The sequence below is a fragment of the Micropterus salmoides genome, unplaced genomic scaffold (assembly GCF_014851395.1).
Source record: "Micropterus salmoides isolate LMB-PRFRI ecotype aquatic unplaced genomic scaffold, ASM1485139v1 Ms_hic_scaffold_5, whole genome shotgun sequence".
Taxonomy (NCBI): domain Eukaryota; kingdom Metazoa; phylum Chordata; class Actinopteri; order Centrarchiformes; family Centrarchidae; genus Micropterus; species Micropterus salmoides.
Window position 1 is genome coordinate 39614344 of NW_024044237.1, and position 27629 is coordinate 39641972.

The window sequence follows — 27629 nt, forward strand, 5'->3', positions numbered from 1 at the left end:
GTCTCTTCAGCAAGTGTTCCTCTTCCGCCGCTGCACACGCCTACACGTGCACACTGACCCTCATGGTTAGGGTTACAATTAGGATTTATTCACGCACTTTAAAAACATTTATTGAAAGTTTTTTTCTTTTTACATATTTAGTTACAGCATTAAACATTGAAATGTTTATTGTAACAGGCTGTATATTAACTTATTGGGAGAAAACTGGTAGTCCTGTGTAAAATCAGACATTGAGCACCCCCATGTCACCAAAATGGCGTGATCCTCGTTTCACTGCGAAGCTTCGACTGTGAGATTGACAGCAAAAAAATTAAGCAAGAGTCTCGACTTTTGAACTAACGTTACTGTTTTGCACATGCGTTTATGAGAGAAGTATTCAGTGCTTTTACAAAACGTCGCTCAACGCCACTCTGTCCTGCCAAGTGGGCGCCTCACAGGCAGTAACATTACATTTATTCATTAAGCTAACGTTTTTATCCAAAGCGACAGCTGCTATACATGTCAGAGGTCGCACGCCTCTGGAGCAACAAGGGGTTAAGTGTCTTGCTCAGGGACACAGTGGTGGATCGGTTACCATGTGGAGTTGAACCCGGGTCTCTCACACCAAAAGCATGTGTCTTATCCACTGCTCCATCACCACCCCCCACGTTAGTAGCTGTGAGCAGCTGACTTGAACAACATTACGTCCGGTGTCGCTCAGAGATGCTCTGAAGTCTCTGAGCTAGAGTCCAAGTCAAGTCTCTGGTGGTTATAATGAATGTTATATCAGCTGCTGCGTTCAATCCAGGCTGCTTATAAAACTGCAGAGCTATAAAGGGATTCTGTAACTGTAACCTGTTTTTCACTTACAGAGCACAACCATGTGATGTGCAATGCAATTAATGACTTATTATTAATGGCTTATTAACTACTGTAAGTCAACACACCCTGCAGACTGTCAAACCCAGTGCAACGTTATAACTAAATAAAACTGTGACGTTACATGATCAACAATAAACCTGTAACCGGTTTGCAGCCGACGGTAATAATTAACGTGATGGCAGCCAGCGGGACGTAAATGAAGTTTGGCAAGTAAACAAACGCTCATTCATCTTAAACCTCCCGTAGGTCGTAGCTGAAGCAAGAAGCAAGCTAACGTTAGATGGTCAATGCTGAGCTAAACATGTTCATTAACCTCAGATTTACTAACCTAAATGTTGCGTTCAGCGTTTCTTTATTTGGGTCTTGTTGTATGAAGTTTTAAAGCCAAAGCTTTAATACGCGCAGCTGATTCTACGTGTTACGTAGGCAGGTTATAGATAACGCAGGGAGGGAATAACGGCACGCTCATCAGACGTTTAATAAACATTGTTCACGAGTCCCGCACCTCGAGTCCGAGTCGAGTCTGAAGTCTTTTGAGGACGAGTCTCAAGTCGAGTCTGAAGTCACTGTGTGTGCGACTTAAGTCTAACTCGGGTCCCCATGGTGTTGGGTGACCTGCAGCGCGGTCGTGCTGTTATATTAATATGCAAAATGAAACACAAACAAACAGATCCAACTCTGAAATGGCAGTTGATTATTAAGTCAACAAGAATTGACAAACAATGCGCAACCTACGTTGACTACGGTCTTATGACCGGCTACCGAAGAGCTTTTGCCCCCGGGCTGCACATCCAGGAGTGTTTGTATAAAAGAAGCCAGTCTATACGTGACCTACATAACATACCCCAAGCCGGCCTTTTCTCCCTTTATGTTTATCTCTTTATTATTTAATCTCTACTGTTTGGCAGATGTTTCTGTAAAAGACTTAATGTACATGCTTTTAATTTGACTTTAAATGCACAACAAATACAGTGGCAGCAATACTAAGTGTTTTTGACTTCTTTTTTAAGTAGCTGGCAGTATTATGTTGTTTGTAAATGATATACAACGTTGAATTTTACCTCAGCTGTTTCTTTTGTCTTCCCTTGTGGCGTTAGTGCCTCCACCTCTTTAGGAGTTTTCTTCTGTTTTGGTGGTTTCTCCGGAGGCAGATTTTTCTGCAGAGATTCATTTTGCGCTGTGCGATAGGAAGGACGCGACACGGTGTCGGCTCTGGTTTATTTTTCAGTTGATCCAGCTCTTTCAGAATCTTTACAGCAGGACCCTTTTTCAGCTCCAGATCCAGGAAATCCTGCTTCCCGAAGCAAACGAGGCAATCTCCAGACACGTCTTCCTCTTTGAATCGTTCTGCCTTCCTGCCATCGACCTTCCCGTGCTGCAGTAACCACTCGGCCACTTGCTCCTTTGTCCAGTTTTTCACACCAGCTGGGAACTCTGACTCATGTTGTGATCCTGTCTTCATTTTTTCTAGATAAGATGTGATTTTGACAGCAGGACCATGTTTTACTCCTAAATCTAAAATATCTTTCTTTTGGTGAGCAAATAGAACTTCTCCTGACACGTCCTCTTCAACAAATAAGTCTGCACAACTCCGATTAACTTTGACCTCGGCCATCAGCCACTGGTGGACGTCTTCTTTGGTCCATGTTTCAATCTTTGGTCGAGGCTCAGCCGGTGAGTGGTTCATGTTTTATTAACTGAAATGCAGTAAACAAACAGAAAAGGAGCATGAGACAGAGGCTGAAGGGACGACGTGAGCCAATTCAAAAGACTTGCAGTGGTGTGCATGCATTGCTGCTCATTAAAAACTTCTTTAACCGTTGCCCTTTCACCAGGAAAAACAAAACTAAAGTAACATACCCAAAATGAATTGGGTATAACTCAACCATTAGGCCTGTAGGCATATTTCTGGTCTCCTTTGATAGGCAAGAAGCTAAACCATATGAATTTATTGTAAGTAAATCCATTTATCTTACCATTCCAGAAGAAAATCTAAATTTCAAAGGCAATATCAGCATTACAAACAAGACCTTGCAGATAATAATGCAACTGAATGTCGTCCCGACACCTTCACTACACCTGTGACTGTAAATGTGATGACGATAAACTAAAAAAAAAGATATACTGAGGAGGTCTCCATGTTTTGGACATGCTTACTCTTCACATGTTGAAACCACGATCCTTTTCAAACCCTGAACAAGTAGTCTTGTTGCCTTAACCTAAACAAACTACGGCCGTTTACTACATGACAAACATCAGGTGACTTAGGTCACTGAAGGTCCAGTAAGCCATTTGCCGGACTTGTACTTGCCAACGCTCGTATATGTCGTTTTCGGAAACGTTCATATATGTGGTTGTGTTTTTCAATGTTTGGGGCACTGGACAATTGACTTATTTTGTCGTTTAGGTATGAGGACGTGTTGTTAGGTAATGAACAATGCAGCGGAGAAAGCAGAGCAACACTATTTGAGCACTAACGATCATCCCGCAGTTTTGTGTCTGTGGTAAAGGGATACAGGTCACTTCCTTATTATAGTTTTACCTCCTGCCTCCAAATAAAATCAGCTTACAGCTTAAAATATGCAAACAGTGCAATGTTTTTCTTTAAGCAAGAGGTATTGTGGAAACATTACATACCTTCAGACCAGATTAACCGGGGAACTACATCGGTGCTTCAGCTTCGGTAGAATAATCACCGACGCAAAAACTGAAAGAAAACCTGTAAATTATTCACAAGTCTTCAACTTTCTCTTGTGGATGATTAACATCCACACAGTAAACATGATCTTTGATCCCGGAACACACAGAAGAGGCTGCTGTAGGAGGAAAACTAGTCTTATCTATCAAGAGATAACCCCAGTGTAATATCTAAGGCAGCGTCCGGGAACAGGCGGCGCGATTGCAGAAAAATATAAATTAAAAAAATCACATAAAATAAATAAATTGATAGCGTCCTGCGATGGACTGGCGATCTGTCCAGGGTGTACCCCGCCTTTCGCCCAATGTAAGCTGGGATTGGCTCCAGCCCCCCGCCTGTACGCAGGATAAACGGTTGACGATGGATGGGAACTGATAGCGTCTGGTGCTGAAACAGATCTCAGTCATGACAGCAGTTACTCACATAATCACTTCCTCTTAAGTGATTGTGCCTACAAAATAACAGCGCGAGAAAGTTTTTTACAGCAATGCTTCATGCACAGGGCTCTATAGTGCGACCATTTTGCCCATATGCATATGCCCCTAAAAATCGACTTACGAGCACAATGTGCAAGTAACTACCGTAACTATACAACCTACAATAATCCCCCCGCCACCCTGCCCGCCGTGCCGCTAATCATTCAAAACATCGCGCTTGGTTACAAAAATGTCAGCACGGAGAAGATAAGGAGGTTGTGAGTTTGGTAAGCTGGCTGTAAGCTCATCAGGTGCCTTTTGTTGAAACATATTCAACTTTTCATAAAATCGATGTGCTCGTTAAGCCGACTTCACACTGACGACAGTCGGGCTTTGATCGCGGGTACATTTTTTGTCTTTATAATAATAATAAACAGCAGCGGTTTCGTGTGTAGTGTTGCGTCATTTCCCGTTTCACATTTCACGTGTTTTCTTGACCAAACGTGGTTTGGAGACCAGCGTCAGGTGACAGAGTCGCTGTCAGCTCGTGTAGTGTGCGTGCCCCTGTCACCGATCAGTCAAGTGTGAACTCCTTCAAGAATTCCCTTAAACAAGACGCCAAGTTGTGTAGTGTGAACGGCACGGCCATCGGCCGACGCTGAAAGACGTCTAGTCTGCACGAGCCTTTAATTTCCCTTTTCGTAAACTGACCAATCACAGACTGGAGGGGGGCGGGACATAAAAACAGTTTGACCTGCTACAGTAAACTTTCAGATGTTGAACTCCTGCATGAATGATTCTGATTATTGTTGAGATAGTAGCATTAACAAATTAAGTAGACCATTTTTCTTGCACAAGTATTTAATGACTGAAAACATGAAACTGTTTTGTCCAACTGGAATTAATTTTATACTTTTAACATATTAACAGTATACTATTAGACTAAAATTGTTGTCTAATGTTAAAATATCTATCTATATATATATATATATATATATATATATATATATAAAAAGTTTTCCGTGATGAGTGATCATTATTTTAAAAGGGCAATGTCAATGTCTCAAATTCTCTATTTTATAAAGCTTTAACAAAATATTAAGGCCAATGCCGACATGTAGAGATTAGGCCTGACCCCGAAAGGTCGAAGATTCGATGCTTCGATGGGCGGAGCCTGATTCAACTGTCAATCTCACAGTCGAAGCTTCGCAGCGAAACGAGGATCACGCCATTTTGGTGATATGGGGGTGCTGATTTTACACAGAACTACCAGTTTTCTCCCAATAAGTTAATATACAGCCTGTTACAATAAACATTTCAACGTTTAATGCTGTAAATAAATATGTGAAAAGAATAAAACTTTCAATAAATGTTTTTAAAGTGCGTAAATAAATCCTAAATTGTAACCCTAACCCTGGGGCGTCAGTGCGCACGTGTAGGCGTAGCGTGGATGTGTGCAGCGGCGGAAGAGGAACACTTGCTGAAGAGACGGAGCTCCAGCTTCACTGGTGTTGTGCCGAGTTGTTCGCACCCCGCGGGACGTTTGGATAATTTATCACCGTTGATGAACCACACAGAGAATATTTTATCGTTTTTAAACAGCTGGCTACTTGAAATAGACCCGCGAGGTGCAGGCAGCTGTCGGCAGTACGGCATGCACACAAAACTCTGCACGCAAGAGAGAGAAATTGATTAGTTGACGAAGGTAAAATTAATCGGCAAGTATTTGGATAATCAGTTGTTTTATATTCATAAACAAGCTTTGCATCAAGTTGATTCACTCGTGGGCCGAAGCTTCACGGGGCGTCATTTGCTCTAGTGCGCCATCAAGTGGACATTAAACGTAAAACATGCAGAGTGAGTATAATGGCACCACGGCTTTGGCGTGAAGCTTTGAAGTGACTAAATTAATGAATGATGTTGATGATACAATGGCAGGGTCAAAAGGCAACGTGGAAAAAAGGGAGAGGGTTAAGATGACTTCGTTTGTGACTTTAGATAATCCTTTCGGTGGCTGGCTACGCATGACAGTACCCACGATCCTTCTTCCCCCGCCGCGAGCGCGACCCTCCTGACCTTCTGCTCACGGACAGAGGTCTGGCCTTCAGTACGGTTCGGTGACAGGACGGTGTTCACTCACCTGCTGGTGAAGCGTTTCCTGAAGGAGGTGCAGTTTTACGGGTCCTGACCCAAGCGCCTTTCGAGCCCTTGGATACAGCGGCTCTGCGGTTCCTTTCGACTAAGGTCACTCTACTCGTGGCTCTGACGTCGGCCAAGAGGGTCAGCGATCTGGCTGCCCTCTCTGTGGCTCCGTTGTGTCTCCTGATCCAGGGTGACGGCAGCTCTGCTGTCCTAATACTGCTTTCACGCCTCAGAGCATCACCAGCTCCTTCTGATCACAGGTGATTACCCTCCCGGCTTCTTTCCTCCCCCCCATGGGTCTGAGGATGAAGCTACATCTCACCTCCTCCGCCCGGTGCGCACGCTTTTCTGCTATGTAGTGCGCACGGCCACCTGGCGCCTTCACAGCGCCTGTTCGCAGCACCTGTATCACTGTCTGTGCGAGGCTATCCCACAGGCCTGTGTGTCCCCTGGACGCCATCAGGGCGCACTCCACGAGTGGCGTTGCACAGTGGACGACATCTGTACGGCGGCCTCCTGGTCTTCCCTGTGCTCTTTCGTCTGTTGCTACCTGCGGGATGTCCCCCGATTCTCGTTGACTCACTCTGTAAGGCAAAGCAAGTTTATTTGTATAGCACATTTCAGCAACAAGGCAATTCAAAGTGCTTTACATTAAACATAAAAACAACAAAGGGAAATTGAAAAAATAAAACTACACATTTTAAAAACCGGGTAAAATAGGACAGTAAAATCTACAGTGCAGGGCACTGAATATCTGAAAACAAAGACAATGAAAACCGGACGTTACAGTGCAGTGAAAGGTTTAATTTAATTAAAAGCAGCAGTAAAAAGCAAAGTCTTCAGTCTTGATTTAAAAGAAGAGTTTCAGCAGACCTGCAGTTATCTGGGAGTTTGTTCCAGATACAGTCAGGTCCATAAATATTGGGACATCGACACAATTCTAATCTTTTTATTATTATTATTATTATTATTATATTATTATTTTAATTATTCGGTCATCCACCACAGTTGTTTTCCGTGGTCTTCCGGGTCTTTTGGTGTTGCTGAGCTCACAGTTGATTTGGCCACACCTAATGTTTTTGCTATCTCTCTGCTGGGTTTGTTTTGATTTTTCAGTCTTGCTTCACTGATAAATAGCAAATAGCAAATAAATAGAAAATAGCACACTTGAAATGAACTCTAGACCTTTTATCTGCTCCTTGTAAATGGGATAATGAGGGAATAACACACACCTGGCCAAGTCTGCAGTTAAAGCACATCTTGTTCGTTTCATTTAAAATCCATTGTGGTGGAGTATAGAGCCAAAAAGATTAGAATTGCGTCGATGTCTCAATATTTATGGACCTGACTGTATACGGAGCATAATAACTGAACGCTGCTTCTCCTTGTTTAGTTTTGACTCTGGGGACAGAAAGCAGACCTGCCCCAGACGACCTGAGAGGTCTGGATGGTTCGTAACGAAGCAGAAGATCAGAAATGTATTTTGGCCCTAAACCATTTAGTGCTTTATAAACTAACAGCAGGATTTTGAAATCAATTCTTTGACATACAGGAAGCCAATGTAAAGACCTCAGAACTGGACTGATGTGATCCACCTTTTTGGTCTTAGTGAGGACTCGAGCAGCAGCGTTCTGAATCAGCTGCAGCTGTCTGGATTTCTTAGGGAGCCTGTAAGGACACTGTTACAGTAGTCGAGTCCACTGAAGATAAATGCATGGATAAGTTTTTCCAGGTCCTGCTGAGTCCTTTAATCCTTGATATATTCTTCAGGTGATAGTAGGCTGACTTTGTAATTGTCTTAATGTGGCTCCTCAAATTCAGGTCTGAGTCCATGACTACACAAAGATTTCTGGCTTGATTTGTGGTTCTTAAAGAGGTGGTATTCTGCTATTTAGCTTTTCCCCTCTCCTTTTTTGAGTTTTTTCTCTTTTTTGTGCTGTAACAGCTTTGCAAAGTGAAAAAGCCCAAAGTGAGTTCCCATCTCCCACAGAAAACTCTGCTCTGAACTGAAAACAGCTGGTTTGTAGTCCAGCCCTTCACTTCCTTTACTTGTGACGTCACAATGAAAACGCGTCATAAAGCTCGCCAAGCGGCTAGCGGGGTCAGACACGCCCTCAAACCAAGCTAGTCTGAGCGGAGGCCCTTTGGCTCCACTCGCCTTTGTTTGGTTTTCCATTGTAGAAATGTTGTTCCTGCTTCCAGGTACTTTTTTTCATATCCCCTCTGTCGAGGTTCCGAGCGAGCTGAGGGAAACTATTGGTCAGAGAGAATCATCACTTTTCACTGCATCATCATTGCACCAGACAGAGGCAACAGGAAGTTTTATATTTTAGTTTTCATACATTATTTCATCATTAAATCCACTTCTGAGAAGTTTTGAGGTGAAATCAGCTGTGTAGATTTACAATACTGACAGTTTCACGAGAAGTGATGGCGGAACAAAAATGTGCTTGAATATTTTTGTAGTTGTGGCGGCGGGGGAAGCCTGCTGTGACCCGCGGGAGGAGCGTGTGAGGCCGGCCAGCCGGCCGCTCACAGAGCCCTCTGCTCCCGCCGTCACACAGACCGCTGCAGCAACAACGGCAGAGGAAAACACAGCTGGAAGGTTTTCATACCGCTTATCTGTCTTTACATTCTGAGGAAGGTTTCTCTTAAAAAAGAGAAAGCTGTTTGGATCGCTGGTGTGTGTGTTGCATTGAACATTACGTCATGGCCGTTGTGTGGCGTCGCTATGACGTCAGGCTGCGTACTATCTCTGGGTACTGTCTGCAGTGGAAAACGGAGCAGGTAGAGTAGAGTCGAGTCTATCGATTTGCGCTATGGTCGCATTTTTCGGCAAGGCAGCAGAGATCGTCAGAACACCGGCAACAGTTCAACGTTTTAGTCCTAAAAGACGATGCAACTCTGGAAATTCACAAACACAACCTGTAAGTTTGCTTTATTGGTTGGGAATTATATTTAAAATAAACACGGCAATGTAACTTCAGGCTGTTCAAGAGCGGAGTTGTTGTAAACGTTGGCTAACACAGCTAAAGTTAAGCTATGATGTTACACCTGATGTGAAAGCTACGGAGCAAACGTTTGGCCAATTTTTATGTAAAATAGAGTTGAAATATGGTGATTTTTGTAGTGGGTTATTGTAAGATGTGGAACAATGATGTTGTGGACTTGAGAGTAACTTCTACCATCTGCTAGGTTACATTCTGAAGCGGCTTTGATTTGGATCACACTACCTTGTTTCTTACGACCCGCCCTTCTCTGCTTCTGATTGGCTAGTAGTCCTTACCTGGGAACTGCGCATGTGCAACTCCCAACAAAGATTTTGTACAAGATGCATCACTCTGTAGCTCAAGAGCGGAGCGTCCAACACACAGGGTGAGAAGAGGAGCTGCAGCAATGTGCAGGATGAGAAAAATATGGTGTTTTTTAAAAATTAAACCATGTAAACCTGTTCTGGTACAACCCCTAATTAAGATTTTGAACCTGAAAATGAGCAGACCTCTTTAACATTACAGATTGAAGCTGAGCACTGACCTCCCTGGCTCCAAAAACAGTAACTTTTACAGTTTTATCTTTAACATTAAGAAAATAGACCCCAACCTAAAGCTCAGACTAGAGCTAATGACTTTATGGTGAGCAGCATTTGGGGGGTTTTACAGACTTCTTTCTTTGTTTTAACATCAAGCTGTAACTGTAGGTTGTATTTCACATGTTGAACCAGGTTTTTATTGTCGAGACCAACTGATTTGTCGACTTTCCCCAAACAGAGGAGCTTCACTCCATTTCAGACGCATTGATCCAAAAGAGGCTCTCTGATTGGGTGTTGAACGAGCTGTGAAAATGTGTTGTGAATGTTTTTTCTGTCTGTTCTGATTATTAATCATCTGTTGCTAACTGATCTGTGTTTTATTAAAATGTAGAGACGGCACCATCTGCCTTTCTGGAGTCTTCCTGAACTTTAAAATCTGTTTGTTTTATGTTTTCCTCATCAGACCCGATCCAGAGGAACAACCGGTGGCCCAGTAAGATGTCTGTGAAGGTTCTCAGTCATCCAGGTCATGGTAGAAGATACTAGAAGACGTTTCGTCCCTCATTCAAGAGACTTCTTCAGTTCCAGAACCTTTGTTGGATGGGTGGCCTTCAGGTTTCTAAGGGGCTGATACTACATGCAAGGTGAACTAACCAGTTTTCCACGTTTGCACGCCCGCAACTTCCTTCGTCTGAGCCAGCTGCCTGAGTCAATTCGGGAGGTAAAAATATATTTGCCTTTTTACAGACACTCGTTTTCCAGTGATCGCGTTTGGGGGGGGGAAGCTTGAGTGTGTGTTTGTAGTGATAAGTTAGAGTTTCTCATTCACTTCAATAGAGCCTAATGGAGCCCTTTGCCACATGGGACCTTATTTCTAAAATATGTACGTGAGTCAACGGCAAGCGACAACTAAGTTTTTGATACAGTCAACTCTTTCTTCCAGAATGAGGGGAAAAATATTAGAGGTGAAAATCAATATAAGCCCGGCCACGTTGCTTGTATGTTTACATCCTGGGCGTGATGGCCTTACATTGTGACAGGTGTTAGTGTCAGTAACTAAGACATAAAGTTATGACATCACATAGGACGTAGTCACTGTGACGTCCCCTGTTGGTTTGTGGGCCGCTGTTCTGTTTGTCATTTTGGCCGTCACCATCTTGTTTTTTGGAACCAGACGTGACCATATTTGGTCGAGAGGGTGGAGCTAGCTAGCTTGGTTAGCAAGGTGCATCTGTAATTCACATTAACTGTGATATTAGCTGGGATGCTAATTTTAGCTAGCGACAAACAACCTTCAAACAAAACGTACTCACTTTCAGCAGAGCTGGTTAAATGTACACAGAGCAGCGGATATGAGTCGCCTCTATCCTGATTGACAGGTCGCCATGGTAGCAACCTGTCAATCAGCTTGTAGCCCCGCCCTAAAGCCTCCCTGCTTCCTGGTCTCTGTTCCTCTAAATGGGACCATAATTTACTAAATGAACATCATGCTGTGTTGAAGAAGACTTGAAACTAGCGACTGAGACCAGAAACTCATCAGGAAGGTGTTTACTGAGGGAATAAATCAGCTGACAAGTAGAAACATTTTCTTTCTGCAGCCGCTGGAGTCGCCCCCTGCTGGCTGCTGGAGAGGACGCAGGTTTAAGTTACTTAAGTACTGGCTTCACTTTTCAGACACGGAGGTTCCCACATGCGTCACATACACAACTTTTTAGACATTTTCTTTTAAACTGACTAATGTGTGTAATTCAGGGTACAATTCAAAAGGGATCAAAACATTTGTTGTCTCTCGCTGTTGACTACTGAACTTATTTTTTCCAAAATAAGGTCCATAGTGGTCCAATGGAAGGGGAGGGGCTTAGGCTCTGCACAAACTGCCTTTCTGAAAAGCTTAAGCATGTTCCTGGAGTTAATTTTCCATAATGCTCCACTAAAGCAGCTGCTGTAATAAAATCAAACAATTACTTCGCACACAGGGGGAAAAAATGACTACATGTGTGTGGCAGCGCCAGCACTTATCCAAACACCCTCTCGCTGCTGTTATTGCAGGCACTGTATAATGAGACTTTACTGCTGAGTGTTTAATTATTAATCACAGGTCATTCCTTCATTGATCAGTAATGAGAGCCGACACAGCAGTTTGTTAGAAAAGATAACTTATTAATGAGCACAAAGATCACAGGCGACGGCTGCTTTTCCTCTTGTTTACTGCTCTGAATCTCTGCATCAAGAGGCAACTGTAGACCATTCAAACAGTCTGAAAAACAACAACTAATATATTGATAATTCATGTAATCTTGCTGCATTTGAAGATAAAATGAAAACGGTCACAGAAGTGTGTAAGTAAATTAATTATTAATTAATAAAGAGACAAAAGGTACGACGAAACAAAGACAACATTTTAAAAATCTGTAAAATGTACGTGTTTCTCTAAAAAATAATTTTCTGTGTTTTGTGTCTCTCCGTCCAGAGTTGGTGAAGATAACGTTCAGACAGCCAATAGAATCAATGCAGGAAAGTCACATGGAGGTAACTTTGTCATCAGTGCTGTCAATCACCAGGTTGTTGTAGGCGTTCGTGTTTTCTTTGCTCCTGGTCCACAAACAAACACAAATAATAATGATCGTTTAATTTTTGTCCTGTAGAGATGGAGACCGTAAACTATGACAGCATATTAGGGGGGAAAAAAGTGTCTGGATATTCATTGATATTAAAGTGGTAAATTTACGAGAGAAAAAACAGTGACGGTGCAAACATAGAAGAAAAAGGTGGCACTTTAATTAACATCTGTATAACCTGCTTTAGTTAGGAGCCTGTAATAAGTCCATCTGTAAAATAGTATTTTCCTCCTTTGTGATTAACAACTTGAATTGGGAAAGAACTGCAGACAACTCTTCATCTCATTAGTTTACCACTTTAATCTCTAAAAAGTTTTATCTCAATATTTTACCCTGACTCCATAATTACAAATAACTTTATTTGAGAGCAAAGGAATAAATTATTTCTCTTTTAAGTTTTTATTCTCCGGTTATCTAATAAACCTGCAGGACCTGCAGCTTTAGTTTTGTGTTAAAAGAGTTAAGTTTGGGTTAGCTGATGATTTAGCAGCTAAAAGAGTTTAGTTTGGGTTAGTTAACTGTTTACTTTAGGAGTTAAATTAAGGTTAGCTAATGGTTTGTTTTAGCAGCTAAAAGAGTTTAGTTTGAGTTAGTTAACTGTTTAGTTTAGCAGCTAACAGAGTTTAGTTTGGGTTAGTTAACTGTTTACTTTAGGAGTTAAATTAAGGTTAGCTAATGGTTTGTTTTAGCAGCTAAAAGAGTTTAGTTAACTGTTTACTTTAGGAGTTAAATTAAGGTTAGCTAATGGTTTGTTTTAGCAGCTAAAAGAGTTTAGTTAAGGTTAGCTAATGGTTTGTTTTAGCAGCTAAAAGAGTTTAGTTTGGGTTAGTTAACTGTTTACTTTAGGAGTTAAATTAAGGTTAGCTAATGGTTTGTTTTAGCAGCTAAAAGAGTTTAGTTTGAGTTAGTTAACTGTTTAGTTTAGCAGCTAAAAGAGTTTAGTTTGGGTTAGTTAACTGTTTACTTCAGTAGTTAAGAGTTAAATTAAGGTTAGCTAATGGTTTGTTTTAGCAGCTAAAAGAGTTTAGTTTGGGTTAGTTAACTGTTTACTTTAGGAGTTAAATTAAGGTTAGCTAATGGTTTGTTTTAGCAGCTAAAAGAGTTTAGTTAAGGTTAGCTAATGGTTTGTTTTAGCAGCTAAAAGAGTTTAGTTTGGGTTAGTTAACTGTTTACTTTAGGAGTTAAATTAAGGTTAGCTAATGGTTTGTTTTAGCAGCTAAAAGAGTTTAGTTAAGGTTAGCTAATGGTTTGTTTTAGCAGCTAAAAGAGTTTAGTTTGGGTTAGTTAACTGTTTACTTTAGGAGTTAAATTAAGGTTAGCTAATGGTTTGTTTTAGCAGCTAAAAGAGTTTAGTTTGGGTTAGTTAACTGTTTACTTTAGGAGTTAAATTAAGGTTAGCTAATGGTTTGTTTTAGCAGCTAAAAGAGTTTAGTTAACTGTTTACTTTAGGAGTTAAATTAAGGTTAGCTAATGGTTTGTTTTAGCAGCTAAAAGAGTTTAGTTTGAGTTAGTTAACTGTTTAGTTTAGCAGCTAAGAGTTAAATTAAGGTTAGCTAATGGTTTGTTTTAGCAGCTAAAAGAGTTTAGTTTGGGTTAGTTAACTGTTTACTTTAGGAGTTAAATTAAGGTTAGCTAATGGTTTGTTTTAGCAGCTAAAAGAGTTTAGTTTGAGTTAGTTAACTGTTTAGTTTAGCAGCTAAGAGTTAAATTAAGGTTAGCTAATGGTTTGTTTTAGCAGCTAAAGAGTTTAGTTTGGGTTAGTTAACTGTTTACTTTAGGAGTTAAATTAAGGTTAGCTAATGGTTTGTTTTAGCAGCTAAAAGAGTTTAGTTTGAGTTAGTTAACTGTTTAGTTTAGCAGCTAAGAGTTAAATTAAGGTTAGCTAATGGTTTGTTTTAGCAGCTAAAAGAGTTTAGTTTGAGTTAGTTAACTGTTTACTTTAGCAGCTAAAAGAGTTTAGTTTGGGTTAGTTAACTGTTTACTTTAGGAGTTAAATTAAGGTTAGCTAATGGTTTGTTTTAGCAGCTAAAAGAGTTTAGTTTGAGTTAGTTAACTGTTTAGTTTAGCAGCTAACAGAGTTTAGTTTGGGTTAGTTAACTGTTTACTTTAGGAGTTAAATTAAGGTTAGCTAATGGTTTGTTTTAGCAGCTAAAAGAGTTTAGTTAACTGTTTACTTTAGGAGTTAAATTAAGGTTAGCTAATGGTTTGTTTTAGCAGCTAAAAGAGTTTAGTTTGGGTTAGTTAACTGTTTACTTTAGGAGTTAAATTAAGGTTAGCTAATGGTTTGTTTTAGCAGCTAAAAGAGTTTAGTTAAGGTTAGCTAATGGTTTGTTTTAGCAGCTAAAGAGTTTAGTTTGGGTTAGTTAACTGTTTACTTTAGGAGTTAAATTAAGGTTAGCTAATGGTTTGTTTTAGCAGCTAAAAGAGTTTAGTTTGGGTAGTTAACTGTTTACTTTAGGAGTTAAATTAAGGTTAGCTAATGGTTTGTTTTAGCAGCTAAAAGAGTTTAGTTAACTGTTTACTTTAGGAGTTAAATTAAGGTTAGCTAATGGTTTGTTTTAGCAGCTAAAAGAGTTTAGTTTGAGTTAGTTAACTGTTTAGTTTAGCAGCTAAGAGTTAAATTAAGGTTAGCTAATGGTTTGTTTTAGCAGCTAAAAGAGTTTAGTTTGGGTTAGTTAACTGTTTACTTTAGGAGTTAAATTAAGGTTAGCTAATGGTTTGTTTTAGCAGCTAAAAGAGTTTAGTTTGGGTTAGTTAACTGTTTACTTTAGGAGTTAAATTAAGGTTAGCTAATGGTTTGTTTTAGCAGCTAAAAGTTTAGTTTGAGTTAGTTAACTGTTTAGTTTAGCAGCTAAAAGAGTTTAGTTTGGGTTAGTTAACTGTTTACTTTAGGAGTTAAATTAAGGTTAGCTAATGGTTTGTTTTAGCAGCTAAAAGAGTTTAGTTTGAGTTAGTTAACTGTTTAGTTTAGCAGCTAAGAGTTAAATTAAGGTTAGCTAATGGTTTGTTTTAGCAGCTAAAAGAGTTTAGTTTGGGTTAGTTAACTGTTTACTTTAGGAGTTAAATTAAGGTTAGCTAATGGTTTGTTTTAGCAGCTAAAAGAGTTTAGTTTGGGTTAGTTAACTGTTTACTTTAGGAGTTAAATTAAGGTTAGCTAATGGTTTGTTTTAGCAGCTAAAAGAGTTTAGTTTGAGTTAGTTAACTGTTTAGTTTAGCAGCTAAGAGTTAAATTAAGGTTAGCTAATGGTTTGTTTTAGCAGCTAAAAGAGTTTAGTTTGAGTTAGTTAACTGTTTACTTTAGCAGCTAAAAGAGTTTAGTTTGGGTTAGTTAACTGTTTACTTTAGGAGTTAAATTAAGGTTAGCTAATGGTTTGTTTTAGCAGCTAAAAGAGTTTAGTTTGGGTTAGTTAACTGTTTACTTTAGGAGTTAAATTAAGGTTAGCTAATGGTTTGTTTTAGCAGCTAAAAGAGTTTAGTTAAGGTTAGCTAATGGTTTGTTTTAGCAGCTAAAAGAGTTTAGTTTGGGTTAGTTAACTGTTTACTTTAGGAGTTAAATTAAGGTTAGCTAATGGTTTGTTTTAGCAGCTAAAAGAGTTTAGTTTGGGTTAGTTAACTGTTTACTTTAGGAGTTAAATTAAGGTTAGCTAATGGTTTGTTTTAGCAGCTAAAAGAGTTTAGTTAACTGTTTACTTTAGGAGTTAAATTAAGGTTAGCTAATGGTTTGTTTTAGCAGCTAAAAGAGTTTAGTTTGAGTTAGTTAACTGTTTAGTTTAGCAGCTAAGAGTTAAATTAAGGTTAGCTAATGGTTTGTTTTAGCAGCTAAAAGAGTTTAGTTTGGGTTAGTTAACTGTTTACTTTAGGAGTTAAATTAAGGTTAGCTAATGGTTTGTTTTAGCAGCTAAAAGAGTTTAGTTTGGGTTAGTTAACTGTTTACTTTAGGAGTTAAATTAAGGTTAGCTAATGGTTTGTTTTAGCAGCTAAAAGTTTAGTTTGAGTTAGTTAACTGTTTAGTTTAGCAGCTAAAAGAGTTTAGTTTGGGTTAGTTAACTGTTTACTTTAGGAGTTAAATTAAGGTTAGCTAATGGTTTGTTTTAGCAGCTAAAAGAGTTTAGTTTGAGTTAGTTAACTGTTTAGTTTAGCAGCTAAGAGTTAAATTAAGGTTAGCTAATGGTTTGTTTTAGCAGCTAAAAGAGTTTAGTTTGGGTTAGTTAACTGTTTACTTTAGGAGTTAAATTAAGGTTAGCTAATGGTTTGTTTTAGCAGCTAAAAGAGTTTAGTTTGGGTTAGTTAACTGTTTACTTTAGGAGTTAAATTAAGGTTAGCTAATGGTTTGTTTTAGCAGCTAAAAGAGTTTAGTTTGAGTTAGTTAACTGTTTAGTTTAGCAGCTAAGAGTTAAATTAAGGTTAGCTAATGGTTTGTTTTAGCAGCTAAAAGAGTTTAGTTTGAGTTAGTTAACTGTTTACTTTAGCAGCTAAAAGAGTTTAGTTTGGGTTAGTTAACTGTTTACTTTAGGAGTTAAATTAAGGTTAGCTAATGGTTTGTTTTAGCAGCTAAAAGTTTAGTTTGAGTTAGTTAACTGTTTAGTTTAGCAGCTAAAAGAGTTTAGTTTGGGTTAGTTAACTGTTTACTTTAGGAGTTAAATTAAGGTTAGCTAATGGTTTGTTTTAGCAGCTAAAAGAGTTTAGTTTGAGTTAGTTAACTGTTTAGTTTAGCAGCTAAGAGTTAAATTAAGGTTAGCTAATGGTTTGTTTTAGCAGCTAAAAGAGTTTAGTTTGAGTTAGTTAACTGTTTACTTTAGCAGCTAAAAGAGTTTAGTTTGGGTTAGTTAACTGTTTACTTTAGGAGTTAAATTAAGGTTAGCTAATGGTTTGTTTTAGCAGCTAAAAGAGTTTAGTTTGGGTTAGTTAACTGTTTACTTTAGGAGTTAAATTAAGGTTAGCTAATGGTTTGTTTTAGCAGCTAAAAGAGTTTAGTTAAGGTTAGCTAATGGTTTGTTTTAGCAGCTAAAAGAGTTTAGTTTGAGTTAGTTAACTGTTTACTTTAGCAGCTAAAAGAGTTTAGTTTGGGTTAGTTAACTGTTTACTTTAGCAGTTAAGAGTTAAATTAAGGTTAGCTAATGGTTTGTTTTAGCAGCTAAAAGACTTTAGTTTGAGTTAGTTAACTGTTTACTTTAGCAGCTAAAAGAGTTTAGTTTGGGTTAGTTAACTGTTTACTTTAGGAGTTAAATTAAGGTTAGCTAATGGTTTGTTTTAGCAGCTAAAAGAGTTTAGTTTGAGTTAGTTAACTGTTTACTTTAGCAGCTAAAAGAGTTTAGTTTGGGTTAGTTAACTGTTTACTTTAGGAGTTAAATTAAGGTTAGCTAATGGTTTGTTTTAGCAGCTAAAAGAGTTTAGTTTGGGTTAGTTAACTGTTTACTTTAGGAGTTAAATTAAGGTTAGCTAATGGTTTGTTTTAGCAGCTAAAAGAGTTTAGTTTGGGTTAGTTAACTGTTTACTTTAGGAGTTAAATTAAGGTTAGCTAATGGTTTGTTTTAGCAGCTAAAAGAGTTTAGTTTGAGTTAGTTAACTGTTTAGTTTAGCAGCTAACAGAGTTTAGTTTGGGTTAGTTAACTGTTTACTTTAGGAGTTAAATTAAGGTTAGCTAATGGTTTGTTTTAGCAGCTAAAAGACTTTAGTTTGAGTTAGTTAACTGTTTACTTTAGCAGCTAAAAGAGTTTAGTTTGGGTTAGTTAACTGTTTACTTTAGGAGTTAAATTAAGGTTAGCTAATGGTTTGTTTTAGCAGCTAAAAGACTTTAGTTTGAGTTAGTTAACTGTTTACTTTAGCAGCTAAAGAGTTTAGTTTGGGTTAGTTAACTGTTTACTTTAGGAGTTAAATTAAGGTTAGCTAATGGTTTGTTTTAGCAGCTAAAAGAGTTTAGTTTGAGTTAGTTAACTGTTTACTTTAGCAGCTAAAAGAGTTTAGTTTGGGTTAGTTAACTGTTTACTTTAGGAGTTAAATTAAGGTTAGCTAATGGTTTGTTTTAGCAGCTAAAAGAGTTTAGTTTGGGTTAGTTAACTGTTTACTTTAGGAGTTAAATTAAGGTTAGCTAATGGTTTGTTTTAGCAGCTAAAAGAGTTTAGTTTGGGTTAGTTAACTGTTTACTTTAGGAGTTAAATTAAGGTTAGCTAATGGTTTGTTTTAGCAGCTAAAAGAGTTTAGTTTGAGTTAGTTAACTGTTTAGTTTAGCAGCTAACAGAGTTTAGTTTGGGTTAGTTAACTGTTTACTTTAGGAGTTAAATTAAGGTTAGCTAATGGTTTGTTTTAGCAGCTAAAAGAGTTTAGTTAACTGTTTACTTTAGGAGTTAAATTAAGGTTAGCTAATGGTTTGTTTTAGCAGCTAAAAGAGTTTAGTTAACTGTTTACTTTAGGAGTTAAATTAAGGTTAGCTAATGGTTTGTTTTAGCAGCTAAAGAGTTTAGTTTGGGTTAGTTAACTGTTTACTTTAGGAGTTAAATTAAGGTTAGCTAATGGTTTGTTTTAGCAGCTAAAAGAGTTTAGTTAACTGTTTACTTTAGGAGTTAAATTAAGGTTAGCTAATGGTTTGTTTTAGCAGCTAAAAGAGTTTAGTTTGAGTTAGTTAACTGTTTAGTTTAGCAGCTAACAGAGTTTAGTTTGGGTTAGTTAACTGTTTACTTTAGGAGTTAAATTAAGGTTAGCTAATGGTTTGTTTTAGCAGCTAAAAGAGTTTACTTTAGGAGTTAAATTAAGGTTAGCTAATGGTTTGTTTTCGCAGCTAAAAGAGTTTAGTTTGGGTTAGTTAACTGTTTACTTTAGGAGTTAAATTAAGGTTAGCTAATGGTTTGTTTTAGCAGCTAAAAGAGTTTAGTTTGGGTTAGTTAACTGTTTACTTTAGGAGTTAAATTAAGGTTAGCTAATGGTTTGTTTTAGCAGCTAAAAGAGTTTAGTTTGAGTTAGTTAACTGTTTAGTTTAGCAGCTAAAAGAGTTTAGTTTGGGTTAGTTAACTGTTTACTTTAGGAGTTAAATTAAGGTTAGCTAATGGTTTGTTTTAGCAGCTAAAAGAGTTTAGTTTGGGTTAGTTAACTGTTTACTTTAGGAGTTAAATTAAGGTTAGCTAATGGTTTGTTTTAGCAGCTAAAAGAGTTTAGTTTGAGTTAGTTAACTGTTTAGTTTAGCAGCTAACAGAGTTTAGTTTGGGTTAGTTAACTGTTTACTTTAGGAGTTAAATTAAGGTTAGCTAATGGTTTGTTTTAGCAGCTAAAAGAGTTTAGTTAACTGTTTACTTTAGGAGTTAAATTAAGGTTAGCTAATGGTTTGTTTTAGCAGCTAAAAGAGTTTAGTTTGGGTTAGTTAACTGTTTACTTTAGGAGTTAAATTAAGGTTAGCTAATGGTTTGTTTTAGCAGCTAAAAGAGTTTAGTTAAGGTTAGCTAATGGTTTGTTTTAGCAGCTAAAAGAGTTTAGTTTGGGTTAGTTAACTGTTTACTTTAGGAGTTAAATTAAGGTTAGCTAATGGTTTGTTTTAGCAGCTAAAAGAGTTTAGTTTGGGTTAGTTAACTGTTTACTTTAGGAGTTAAATTAAGGTTAGCTAATGGTTTGTTTTAGCAGCTAAAAGAGTTTAGTTAACTGTTTACTTTAGGAGTTAAATTAAGGTTAGCTAATGGTTTGTTTTAGCAGCTAAAAGAGTTTAGTTTGAGTTAGTTAACTGTTTAGTTTAGCAGCTAAGAGTTAAATTAAGGTTAGCTAATGGTTTGTTTTAGCAGCTAAAAGAGTTTAGTTTGGGTTAGTTAACTGTTTACTTTAGGAGTTAAATTAAGGTTAGCTAATGGTTTGTTTTAGCAGCTAAAAGAGTTTAGTTTGGGTTAGTTAACTGTTTACTTTAGGAGTTAAATTAAGGTTAGCTAATGGTTTGTTTTAGCAGCTAAAAGAGTTTAGTTTGAGTTAGTTAACTGTTTAGTTTAGCAGCTAAGAGTTAAATTAAGGTTAGCTAATGGTTTGTTTTAGCAGCTAAAAGAGTTTAGTTTGGGTTAGTTAACTGTTTACTTTAGGAGTTAAATTAAGGTTAGCTAATGGTTTGTTTTAGCAGCTAAAAGAGTTTAGTTTGAGTTAGTTAACTGTTTAGTTTAGCAGCTAAGAGTTAAATTAAGGTTAGCTAATGGTTTGTTTTAGCAGCTAAAAGAGTTTAGTTTGAGTTAGTTAACTGTTTACTTTAGCAGCTAAAAGAGTTTAGTTTGGGTTAGTTAACTGTTTACTTTAGGAGTTAAATTAAGGTTAGCTAATGGTTTGTTTTAGCAGCTAAAAGAGTTTAGTTTGAGTTAGTTAACTGTTTAGTTTAGCAGCTAACAGAGTTTAGTTTGGGTTAGTTAACTGTTTACTTTAGGAGTTAAATTAAGGTTAGCTAATGGTTTGTTTTAGCAGCTAAAAGAGTTTAGTTAACTGTTTACTTTAGGAGTTAAATTAAGGTTAGCTAATGGTTTGTTTTAGCAGCTAAAAGAGTTTAGTTTGGGTTAGTTAACTGTTTACTTTAGGAGTTAAATTAAGGTTAGCTAATGGTTTGTTTTAGCAGCTAAAAGAGTTTAGTTAAGGTTAGCTAATGGTTTGTTTTAGCAGCTAAAAGAGTTTAGTTTGGGTTAGTTAACTGTTTACTTTAGGAGTTAAATTAAGGTTAGCTAATGGTTTGTTTTAGCAGCTAAAAGAGTTTAGTTTGGGTTAGTTAACTGTTTACTTTAGGAGTTAAATTAAGGTTAGCTAATGGTTTGTTTTAGCAGCTAAAAGAGTTTAGTTAACTGTTTACTTTAGGAGTTAAATTAAGGTTAGCTAATGGTTTGTTTTAGCAGCTAAAAGAGTTTAGTTTGAGTTAGTTAACTGTTTAGTTTAGCAGCTAAGAGTTAAATTAAGGTTAGCTAATGGTTGTTTTAGCAGCTAAAAGAGTTTAGTTTGGGTTAGTTAACTGTTTACTTTAGGAGTTAAATTAAGGTTAGCTAATGGTTTGTTTTAGCAGCTAAAAGAGTTTAGTTTGGGTTAGTTAACTGTTTACTTTAGGAGTTAAATTAAGGTTAGCTAATGGTTTGTTTTAGCAGCTAAAAGAGTTTAGTTTGAGTTAGTTAACTGTTTAGTTTAGCAGCTAAGAGTTAAATTAAGGTTAGCTAATGGTTTGTTTTAGCAGCTAAAAGAGTTTAGTTTGGGTTAGTTAACTGTTTACTTTAGGAGTTAAATTAAGGTTAGCTAATGGTTTGTTTTAGCAGCTAAAGAGTTTAGTTTGAGTTAGTTAACTGTTTAGTTTAGCAGCTAAGAGTTAAATTAAGGTTAGCTAATGGTTTGTTTTAGCAGCTAAAAGAGTTTAGTTTGAGTTAGTTAACTGTTTACTTTAGCAGCTAAAAGAGTTTAGTTTGGGTTAGTTAACTGTTTACTTTAGGAGTTAAATTAAGGTTAGCTAATGGTTTGTTTTAGCAGCTAAAGTTTAGTTTGAGTTAGTTAACTGTTTAGTTTAGCAGCTAAAAGAGTTTAGTTTGGGTTAGTTAACTGTTTACTTTAGGAGTTAAATTAAGGTTAGCTAATGGTTTGTTTTAGCAGCTAAAAGAGTTTAGTTTGAGTTAGTTAACTGTTTAGTTTAGCAGCTAAGAGTTAAATTAAGGTTAGCTAATGGTTTGTTTTAGCAGCTAAAAGAGTTTAGTTTGAGTTAGTTAACTGTTTACTTTAGCAGCTAAAAGAGTTTAGTTTGGGTTAGTTAACTGTTTACTTTAGGAGTTAAATTAAGGTTAGCTAATGGTTTGTTTTAGCAGCTAAAAGAGTTTAGTTTGGGTTAGTTAACTGTTTACTTTAGGAGTTAAATTAAGGTTAGCTAATGGTTTGTTTTAGCAGCTAAAAGAGTTTAGTTTGGGTTAGTTAACTGTTTACTTTAGGAGTTAAATTAAGGTTAGCTAATGGTTTGTTTTAGCAGCTAAAAGAGTTTAGTTTGGGTTAGTTAACTGTTTACTTTAGCAGCTAAAAGAGTTTAGTTTGGGTTAGTTAACTGTTTACTTTAGCAGCTAAAAGAGTTTAGTTTGGGTTAGTTAACTGTTTACTTTAGCAGTTAAGAGTTAAATTAAGGTTAGCTAATGGTTTGTTTTAGCAGCTAAAAGAGTTTAGTTTGAGTTAGTTAACTGTTTACTTTAGCAGCTAAAAGAGTTTAGTTTGGGTTAGTTAACTGTTTACTTTAGCAGCTAAAAGAGTTTAGTTTGGGTTAGTTAACTGTTTACTTTAGCAGCTAAAAGAGTTTAGTTTGGGTTAGTTAACTGTTTACTTTAGGAGTTAAATTAAGGTTAGCTAATGGTTTGTTTTAGCAGCTAAAAGAGTTTAGTTTGGGTTAGTTAACTGTTTACTTTAGGAGTTAAATTAAGGTTAGCTAATGGTTTGTTTTAGCAGCTAAAAGAGTTTAGTTTGGGTTAGTTAACTGTTTACTTTAGGAGTTAAATTAAGGTTAGCTAATGGTTTGTTTTAGCAGCTAAAAGAGTTTAGTTTGGGTTAGTTAACTGTTTACTTTAGGAGTTAAATTAAGGTTAGCTAATGGTTTGTTTTAGCAGCTAAAAGAGTTTAGTTTGGGTTAGTTAACTGTTTACTTTAGGAGTTAAATTAAGGTTAGCTAATGGTTTGTTTTAGCAGCTAAAAGAGTTTAGTTTGGGTTAGTTAACTGTTTACTTTAGGAGTTAAATTAAGGTTAGCTAATGGTTTGTTTTAGCAGCTAAAAGACTTTAGTTTGAGTTAGTTAACTGTTTAGTTTAGCAGCTAACAGAGTTTAGTTTGGGTTAGTTAACTGTTTACTTTAGGAGTTAAATTAAGGTTAGCTAATGGTTTGTTTTAGCAGCTAACAGAGTTTAGTTTGGGTTAGTTAACTGTTTACTTTAGGAGTTAAATTAAGGTTAGCTAATGGTTTGTTTTAGCAGCTAAAAGAGTTTAGTTAACTGTTTACTTTAGCAGCTAAAAGAGTTTAGTTTGGGTTAGTTAACTGTTTACTTTAGCAGCTAAAAGAGTTTAGTTTGGGTAAAAAGTCTGTGTAGAGAGCAAGACAGCCAGAACGCAATCTCTGACCAGCGGCCATTGTCTGGCAATGATTTAGCTTTTTCATTTACTTGCATTCAAATTCTAATTGTTTGCAGTACAGAGTCCCCTCAGTCACAATGGCAGGAATAAGGTAAAGTAATTAGTTGTTGTTGGTCGTACCTGACCATATCCAGGGAGGTCTCGTAGGCGTTTTCGTTGGTCTCGTAGGCGTTTTCGATGGTCATAGCGTAGTCATTATCTTTGTCGGACACCACACTGACCTTCCTCCTTCAGACAGATGCATTATATAAGTAGACCACAGTATTAAACATTAGTTTCTTTAAATCTATTGTCTCTATGAAAAGTGATTATGTCTATAAAATCAGAATTAAGATTTTAAGAGCAGATTTATCAGTTGTATTAGTTTTTACTTTAACCTCTTGTCCAACATTTAGACCGGACTCCAAGAAGTAAGTTTATAAAGTCACAATTAGGGATTTTTCAGCATTTTCCTCCTCAGGTTACTGATCACTGTAATTATCAATTACTCTGCTGACTATTGTTTTGTCTGAAAATAATAAAAAAAATATTTGTTTCTCGGATTCAAATGTCCGACCAACAAACTAAAACCCAAATTTGTCTCGATAAATGTAGTGAAGTTTAAGATATTCTTGGATTAGAAGTATTGTCTCTTGTGTTGAGAGGTGATTTCTGTTTACTTGTCTGTCGATAGTCTTCCCACATAAATGTTCCTGTTGGTCAAAATGAGTTAAATTAAACAGACGACGGACCTGCTGGGCTCCTCACACCAGGCCTTCTTCACCAGGAAGACGACGAAGCTGAGGAAGAGGAAGATGGAGACGGCGATGATGCCAGTGAGCCACTGAGGCAGCAGACGCTCGCTGATCTGAGTCTGATCTGCAACACAAGCACACAGAGAGGTCAGAGGTCATCCAAGCTCAGCGCGAACCTCCAGAAACTGTTTTCCATTTTAAAAAAAATACAATAAACTTAAAAGTCTGGCATATTTTTTCAAGCAGTAAAATTATTTATTTCAGCTATACTGATACTGTAAGATAGCCTAATCTACACTGTTTGAGCTAATGGATCTATTGGATAATAATTGGTCAATATATTCTAATCAAAATGTTGCTAAAATAGCTGCAAAATAAATCAACTAACCTCAACATTCCTGTTAACTTTTACACATTATTACACACCTTTTAAATTGTGCAGATAATCCATTAAAACCCCTTAATGGATATGTTAAACATATGAAACCCTCAAATATCATAGATTTGCAGCTTAAAATATTTCAGAGCCCTGTCATAAACTAAAATCCTTTAACCTTAATAACACCTGATCATTGACAGAATTCATGTACACCTTAAAATCTACTTAATTATGGGCTTTTAAAATTTTGTTTTGCTTTTTAAATTAAGGGATCTCTAAATGAGGGTTTTCACAGACAACTTAGCAATAAAGTAAAGGTATACATTTGTAAATAGATAGATAAATGTAGTGCAGTACAATATTTACTTAAAAGTACCCCAAACTTACGTATGTTCATATTTTCACCACTTTTGTCCAAAGTTTGAAACATATGACCCAAATAATGATATTAACAGGAGCTGTTTTCTTGCGTGCTCATTATTAAGGTAAGATTTGATGTGAGGAGAAAATTCTTAGATACTTTCATGGTATTTTCTTTACTTACATAATTATTTCTATTCCTTAATGCCCTGATGTGCAATTGTGACACAAGAATCTGGGGATCAATAAGGTATTTCTGATCCTGTAATTGTGGAATAATCAAGGTCAAATATATTTAGTAAAGTAAAAAGTGCTTAAATCCCCCCTTGAAATGTAGTGAAATCGAAGTAGCATGAAATAGTATTACTCATTTTAAGTACGGGAATATCAAATTCAGTACAGTACTTTAGTAGATGTTGAGTGAGGGAGAATTGCAACACAGTTTATAGGTGTGCATCCATTATATGACCTCCAATATAATGATACTAGCAGGAAAGAAAAGCTGCACCTTGTACACGAATTATCTTTATTATCACTTACTTTTTTAATTAATCCAAAATAAGTTAAAAAAGAATTTACTGATGTCTTCAAACTACAACAAAACTGGAAACTTACTAAGCTTTTAAATTTTGATTAATCAATAATCAAAACATTCTAGAACAGAAACTATGAGTTGATCCTTGCAGATTTATTCACTGGCAATTGTTTTATACATTTTTCTTGATACAATCGCTGGTTTTAGCTTCTCAAATGAGCGGATTTCATGTTTTTCTTTGTGGCAAGATTGTTTTTGGACTGTTGATTGAACATATTATAATTATATATTCAATTTAATGGACTAAACAATTACTCATTTAATCTAGAAAATAATACACAGATTGATTGATAGAGAAAATATCTGTAGTTGCAGCTCTAAAACACTCAGTAATGTTGTTCATCGGATAAATATTTGAACAGTAGTATAACCGTGTATTTATAGTTACTGTCGGTACAGTTCACACAGCTCGTACCTGTCTGGGCCGCCACGACTCCGACTGTCAGCAACAAACTGGAAATCACTGCACAAAGTTTGGCCATCGCTGGTTCTCCGCTCTGACTGAAGAAAAAATAAACAGACGTTAAAAAACTTCGCACAAGTTTAAAGCTGAAGCTTCGGAGGTGGAGTTGAAACTAACAGCAGACGAGCAGCTCAGGTGAAGCAGCAGGTCGGTGCACTTCTGTTAATATTTAACTCAAACTCACATTTCAAACTCTGTTTCACAGGAAAAGCTTTTATCTGCTCTCTGAGTTTATGGCCCAATCATGTTTCTGTTTTCTTTCAGCTGGACCAAAGTGTTGCCTTACAAACCTCTTCCACTTTAAGGCCCCGCTTATGTTAACAAGGCAGCGAGACTGAGGAGGACTGGACTGTAGATTTGTTTACGTCTATAAGTTTGACTCATTTTCACAGACAGGGAGACTTAAAAACTCTATATACAAGAAAAAAGCAGCTTAATATGATTATCTTTATCTATAATCATCAACTAATCTATCAAATAATTAATTAATTGGTAATCAGGCTGTCCTTAATTATCTTTGCATGCAAAATCCCCATAAATTCCTACCTAATGTTATATAAAAACATTTATCTTTTATTGATTTATCTTCATCGAATCATCTTTATTTGCCAGGTACGCATACGAGGAATTTGACTCTGGAAATTTCCCTTCTCACGATGTGCTTACTTATGAATTGCCACACACACACACACATATATATGTGTGTGTGTGTGGCAATTCATAACAGAAGTTATCTAATTGCACTTTTCATACAGAGAAGGTATTATTAATCAGGGCTGTACAGTGAGAACATTTCCCTGGCATAACAATAGATAAGATTTATGATTTGATATGATTGACGAGTTAGCACTTTTATAATTACAAACCAATGTAAAGCATTTTTCTTGCACAAGGATTTAATGAATAAAAACAACCCACAAAGGTGAAACTGCTGTATTAAATATTCAACTAGTGCTAACCTATATAGTTCACTATTATATGAAATTAGTAACATTATATTATACTATTAAATGAATCTCATGCTTTTTATTTAATGTTACACTCCTCCAGGTTGTGGATAGAGCCTCTGCCAGGTTGCCATGGAAACATTATAATGATAAGAATCTAAAACTATGTGAATATTCAGTTTTTAGTCGAAACAGAGCCTGAAGTCACTCGCTTCCGCTTCCGGCCCGTGGGACGTTATTTTGGAAAGTTCGGTATTTTTTTGATCCGGTTTGAACTGAGCCCTGAATCACACACGTTTGTCAATTTAAAATATGATTTTGTCCGTCAAGAAAGCCGCAGTTTGTCGTAAAACAGTAAAGTTACGTGTCTTTTTGTGTGAAACCAGTTCAATGAACTACATCTCTCGTCTCGCACAATATACGTCAAAAACAATAAACATGGTAATGCTAGCTAACGTTCATTGCTGCTAATAAGATAACTCAGCTGTGTTCCACGCAGAAATATATCTCGCCTGTTGTGTTTAATCCAACGACTCTCTGTCCTTTTATCACATCATCCTCTCATGGAAGTTCTTTGACGTTAGCTTCAGTCATTGAGAGAAACAGTTACGACGTCACGTATTTGCGGCCTGTGTAATTATGTATTTTCACAGTCTTATACCTCAACAGTTTTACATCAAACTGCGACTTTCAAATGTAGATTTTAAATTGACAAACATCATGTGTGTAATTTTTTCCAAAGGTCCCGTGGTGGTCCACCGGAAGGGGAGGGACTTAGGCATCAAATATTCTACACCGACAGTGTTTA

General features: G+C 36.8%; 1 protein-coding gene and 2 long non-coding RNA genes across 3 annotated transcripts; 1 reads left to right on the top strand and 2 right to left on the bottom strand.

Annotated features, from left to right (window-relative positions):
* Positions 1-1876: 1876 nt before the first annotated feature.
* On the bottom strand, positions 1877-7565 carry LOC119888732. The gene is made up of 3 exons (XR_005441941.1): positions 6116-7565; positions 3499-3568; positions 1877-2558 (listed from the first exon to the last, which is right to left on the bottom strand). It is a non-coding gene; the product is annotated as an uncharacterized LOC119888732 (long non-coding RNA).
* Positions 7566-9609: 2044 nt separating this feature from the next.
* LOC119888729 lies at positions 9610-26802 on the top strand. The gene is made up of 5 exons (XR_005441929.1): positions 9610-10367; positions 12117-12175; positions 24017-24224; positions 25811-26021; positions 26139-26802. It is a non-coding gene; the product is annotated as an uncharacterized LOC119888729 (long non-coding RNA).
* On the bottom strand, positions 11786-25960 carry LOC119888725 (proximal tubules-expressed gene protein-like). The gene is made up of 4 exons (XM_038699425.1): positions 25827-25960; positions 24075-24201; positions 23464-23571; positions 11786-12238 (listed from the first exon to the last, which is right to left on the bottom strand). Exons 1-4 carry the CDS (start codon positions 25891-25893, stop codon positions 12166-12168), a joined length of 375 nt encoding a protein of 124 aa, XP_038555353.1. The 5' UTR covers positions 25894-25960; the 3' UTR covers positions 11786-12165.
* Positions 26803-27629: the final 827 nt, after the last annotated feature.

Coding starts and splice junctions, on each gene's coding strand:
- LOC119888725 (XM_038699425.1), bottom strand. CDS start 25,893: ATGGCCAAACTTTGTGCAGTGATTTCCAGTTTGTTGCTGACAGTCGGA. Junction 23,572..24,074: donor TGGTGTGAGGAGCCCAGCAG/GTCCGTCGTCTG, acceptor ATCTGTCTGAAG/GAGGAAGGTCAGTGTGGTGT. Junction 12,239..23,463: donor ACCTCCCTGGATATGGTCAG/GTACGACCAACA, acceptor TTTGTGGACCAG/GAGCAAAGAAAACACGAACG.